Here is a 5423-nt window from a genome sequence, read left to right as displayed (position 1 = left end):
CAATATTTTTTTTTAAAAGTCAACTTCTTTGTGTTTGAGTCTTTTTATTTACATATTTAAACCAAATAAATCACTTTCCATCTCTTTCGGGACATGACCACTCTATTGTTCATTGAATTGAAAAAAAAGTCAAATTTTTGCAAACAAGTTCTTCCCTTTGCAACATCCTTTAATAATATATGAATGAAAGCAACAGCTAGTCTGATAACCCAGACTAAATGTGAGATTAAATGTGTAATTTAGTCTGGCCACGATGAATGAGACATCGGAAGATTGTTGATGAAAGCAACCCGTTGTCTTTCAAACCATCTCTGTGCCTATTGGTCAACGCTCTGACCAATGAGCGCCACTGAGTATGACGTAGTAAGTGCGACAGGAAGCTGGTGGGGGAAGGTAAACAAACAGCCTGTCGGTAAAACGGCGAATACATCCTCCTTAAAAATGAATGAGCGTAGAGCCTCTTCCTGCGCATGTTTCAACGAAAACCCAAAATCTAATCCTTCCAAAACTGATTCCAAAGCTGAATCAAACGAGAACTGTTCAATAGTTGTTGCCATCTTCCTTGTGCTTTCTCCAGAGTCGCGCAGCTTTGTCATCCCGCCCTCAAAACCCCGCCCGCTTTGCATCGAAAAATTCAAAACACATCTCTGCGTTGTGATTGGCCCGCCAGTTCTAGGGTCCGGGGCATTGATCGAAGCTAGACCACTCGCAGGCAAAAATTATTCTGGCCGCTGGCAGGTTGGGCTAGTTTACTAAGCTAAGCAGCAGCACCTGAGCCAACTAACATGGTGGTTAGTTAACATTTCTAGCAGTGGTACAATGGAAGCTATAGAGCATTTAAAGTGAAATATTGGTTTTAGTGATGAAAATGTGATCTTAATACTATAATTTGCAAGAGCAACTTTAATAAATTAATAAAATGAATACCGTAAAAAATCCCCCGAGAAATCTGTTGGAATAAAAGAGGTATGAAATAAAAAGCTCCCAAAAGTCGACTGATTGTGAAAACCTTTAAACCAGTTCTTTTTGTTTTGTGCAGAATTCTTTAATGGATTCTCTTTTTCTATGGCAAAAAACCTGCCTGGTAACAAGGGTCTATAGACATTTGAGAAAATTGGCTAGCACACTAGGCTACCTACGTTTAAGTAAATATAATGTGAGCTAAAGATAAAATTGTTACTATTAGCAGGTTAGTATAAAACTTTTTAGCACCAAAAAAGCCCAAAAACTTTTCTGCTATTGCCTAAAGGAATCGACTATGTATTTTGAAGGGCACTGTTTCTACCTTCAACAATATATTAATATACTTGCTCTGTATTTCAATTCAATTCAGTTTATTTATATAGCGCCAATTCACCACACATGTCATCTCAAGACACTTTACAGTTCACCAGATCATACAGTCAAATTGATTCAAAGTTTTCTATATAAGGAAAACCAGTTGATTGCATCGACTTATGGACTCGAATGCAATCCCTTACACTAAGCATGCTTGTAGCGACAGTGGAGAGGAAAAACTCCCTTTTAACAGGAAGAAACCTCTAGCATAACAAGGCTCATTGTGAGCGGCCAGCTGCTGAGGCCGATTGGGTGTTAAAGGAGGCAGACGCAGAATTAATTTCATAATTATAGTTTAGTTTGCTGCCTAACTTTGAACATCAGTCATTAGACGAATTAAACAGCTAAAAAGGTTTCGGTAAATTTTCAATCTATCATTTACTTTTAACTTATTATCAATGCCTCTGGGGTAGTTTAGCTTCTTTAGCAGATCAGTTTACCATTTACGCTAACAGCTTTGACACTGACTTTTCATTAGAAAATAAATGTATTTTCTAGTTGACTGATGTATTTAAGATCTACCATCTGGATTAATCTATTAATTTGTAAACTACAGGATTATGAATCACGTGAACCCTCCATGCTCCCTTTTCTTCACACATCCTCTTTTGAAAAATACAACATTTTTATTTTTGATCAGTAGTGCAGAGTGTGGCAGACCGTGCATCCGGTGACTCATAGCCCTAATACCAAACCATTTAAAACCCTGAATCTCATTTTCCAGCAGTTCATCTGAAAAGAAGTTGAGGTGGCACTAAGCGTGCAGAGTGACTGGTGATCTGGGAAACCTTTTTCCTTTAGAGTCACAGACATTTGTCAGAGACTTTTGATGTATATGGGGGAGCGACGGCGTTCGACAGCGCTGGCATTTCACTAAATCACAACGAATGCTACGCTGCAGTTTTGCCCCCCCCCTCCAGCTATTAAGGAGGTTCCCCTTCTCATACATCTGCTCCACAATAAGCTGACGGAGCACGCTGTCACCATGTTACCTGACCCACCTTGTCTTCTTTGACAGACCTATTGTTCCTTTCATTCATGTTTTCTGCATATTTTTAGACCAGATTTCCAGGAATAACTACCTCCATAACTCACTTCTGCTTGTCTGTTAAGGGATTTTTTCAAATTTACTTTTTGCAGAAACCACTTAAAAATCAACAGGCACACATGAATATGAGACATCAGCAGACTTCAGATGGGGTTGGAAATACAGCAATCAATCTTACTTCCGAATGTTGAGGTAGCCAGCCTTCTGGATAAGCGTGCGATTAACCGTCTCGGTTTCCTTATCAGGCATATAGACGGTGTCTTCCACAGATAGAAGGTCCTTCTGGGACATACGCATGACCTCGGCCTCAGCATCCAGCTGCTTCTGAATACTGGACAAAATCATTTATTTAATAAGAGAAAAACTATCTGAACATACATAATTTTTTATCATTTATCAATATCTAAATCCTTCAGGGCCGTTCAAAAGTCTTCACACACCTTGAATTGTTCTACATCCTGTCCCGTTCAACTAAAAGCCTTATTGTTTTCTTTAGATTTAAGTGCTTAGCTAATGATAGAGCAGTGCATCCATGTATTGAAATGAAAGTAATACATGTGTAGGACCAGCATGCTGAAAACTATGGATGCCCATAGCATGATGCTTCCAACAACATGTTTGTTACTATTGACATGTGTGTGCAAAGTAAGATTTTCTTCACACAAAGTGTTTTGCATGAACACTGAAAAAAATAATGCAACCGCTTTTGGCATTTTATCATATTTAGTTACTTCAACACAATTGTTTTATGTTCTACCACATGAAACAATTGTGTTAAAGTATCTAAATAAGATTAAGTAAATGCCAAAAATGGTTGCATTATTTTTTTCAGTGTAGGCTAGGTACACAAGTTTGGGACTCATCTAATTGAATTAGGAAACATTGAAAAAGGGTAAAAAAAAATCTGCAAGGCACTATAAGCCACAGTCATTAGTAGGAAAGTGCAAGTTGAATGGAATTACTTTTGGGTCATGTTGGACACTGAAGAGAGAAAATTGTCCATCTTCTTTGACACCAGCTCAAGGCCCTTCTTGAAAAAGTTTATCTGTGAGCAAACAGATAATAAAAAGTTCATTATTAGGCTGTAGATGGATCTACAAAGAAAATATATTTTATAGTTATTGTGTTTCAACAAAACAAATAAGACATAGTTCTAGCTGCAAAGCTTTTCATATTTATTTGCAAATCTCAATGAATCTGTATAAAAATCCTTTAAATAATCAGTCACTGCAGGAATGTGAAATGGTACTTTAAAAATGAAGAAAACCAGCCTCTTATTTCAAGTACATCTGGTTAGTGTAAGATTCATGTCACTATTTAGGTTCATCAGAGGGTTAAGGGTTTCCTGTTTACCTGGAGCGTAAATATAATGTGAGAGGGGCTGATCTTGGACTCTTACATATGGGAAGGACACAAGAATATACTGTTTAAATAAATAATTTATGTGAGGTTGTTACGGAAGAGGATTAGGGCCACTGAAAAAAAAAAAGTTAACTGATTTTTTAATTTTATTTCAGTTTAATATGGAAAAAAAAAATCAGAATTCTGAAAAAAAAGTCAGAATTCTGAGAGTAAAGTCAGAATTCTGAGAAAAAAGTCAGAAATTTGAGAAAAAAGTCAGAATTCTGACTTTTTTCTCAGAATTCTGACTTTTTTCCCATACTATACTAAAATAAAAAAAAATAAAAATCAGTTAACTTTTATTTTTTTCAGTGGCCCTAATCCTCTTCCGTAGGTTCTTATAGCTAATATAGGAGAAAAAAAAAAAGCAGTATTACACCTGAACTTGGATAGATCTACATACAGAAGAATCTTTTTAAATCATAGAACTAATTTAAAAGGTAACAAAACAAGACCCATCAGCATGACGAGAAGATAGATATCAATATCATTACTGGAAATTTTCAAAGTGAGAATATGCAACTGTAATGAATAGATTATTTAATATTTATTAAATGTTTTTCAAAAATCTTTACCAGGGGGGCAGATCCTGAACTGTGGTTTCAATGTAACAACACGTACAATAATTTTTTAACTTTAACGGTTTCTTTATACACTAATAAAAGAAACAAATCTGCCTATAAAAACAAATATTTGACTCTTTTGATGAATTTTTTGCCATCAGGATCATGTGGTGAGACACAGTTCAAAGGTCAGCTTGAAGTCAGTACCTGCGCCTGAGTGTAGCCTAGCATCGGCTCAAGCATGGCTACTCTCTTGCGGTACTGCAGGGCGTTGAGGGCGCAGTAATACTGCAAAGAGGCCTGGTGCTGCTTCCTCCTGGTGTACGCCACCTCCTTCACCATGTCTGCCTTCAGCTGTCCAAACAGGAGAGGGCAGAGCATGCAAATTTACCCTGTAAATCTACTACTATCAAGATTTGCTCTCTCCTACATACCGTATGCAAACACTGGTCATGCTCTTAAACATGCAAATTTAGCAAGCTTCCATTTGCTTGTGCTTTCAGAACAACATGCTCTAATGTTTAATAGCCACAGAATCGGCACTTTCAGAGGGAAGAGTTACAGTTTAACAGCACATTTAGCTCTGGAGCAGATCACTTTTTTAACATCATAAAGTCTCAGATGGCTGTTAAACACTTCAGCTGCATTAACAGCAGCATTGCTGCACTGTAAGGCTTTTTACTGCTAGTTAAATCAGCACTCTGTGGTTATTCTACCTTTTCATTCTCCTTCTTCTTGGGCAATCGGCTGTACTTGACCATAGCCGCCTCATGTTCTGCTCAGGGGAAGAGAGGGGACATGAGATTAAGTACAAAAATTGTCAAATTTGCTCCTGAAAAACGCTAAATTTCCATGCTTACCATCAGTGGCGATGCCAAATATTTCCTTCAGAGTGCTTATTTCTGCAAAGAGTGATTTTTTTTTTTTTAAATAAGGGATAAATATAGAAAAACTTATTTATTGTTTCTTTTTCCCCCCATTAGCTACCTGTGAGGTCTTTCTCTCTGAACTGGATCAGGGGGAACACCATGCTGTCAGCCATCTGGTTAGCCAGCTCAGAGTGGAGCGAGTTT

The 5423-nt window shown here is 37.4% G+C and overlaps 1 protein-coding gene across 1 annotated transcript in view; it reads right to left on the bottom strand.

The window, feature by feature from the left end:
* The window catches only part of appl2 (adaptor protein, phosphotyrosine interaction, PH domain and leucine zipper containing 2), a 20653-nt gene that overhangs the window by 7409 nt on the left and 7821 nt on the right, over positions 1 to 5423 (bottom strand). Inside the window, 6 exon segments of the mRNA XM_015382347.1 lie at positions 2565 to 2717; positions 3349 to 3431; positions 4558 to 4704; positions 5067 to 5125; positions 5211 to 5252; positions 5338 to 5423. The exon segment at positions 5338 to 5423 is cut by the window's right edge and continues 11 nt beyond it. Of these exon segments, the coding sequence (XP_015237833.1) occupies positions 2565 to 2717; positions 3349 to 3431; positions 4558 to 4704; positions 5067 to 5125; positions 5211 to 5252; positions 5338 to 5423 (570 nt within the window).

This window comes from Cyprinodon variegatus, unplaced genomic scaffold (genome assembly GCF_000732505.1).
Source record: "Cyprinodon variegatus isolate N-32 unplaced genomic scaffold, C_variegatus-1.0 Scaffold255, whole genome shotgun sequence".
NCBI lineage: Eukaryota > Metazoa > Chordata > Actinopteri > Cyprinodontiformes > Cyprinodontidae > Cyprinodon > Cyprinodon variegatus.
This window is presented reverse-complemented; position numbering and strand designations above follow the sequence as displayed.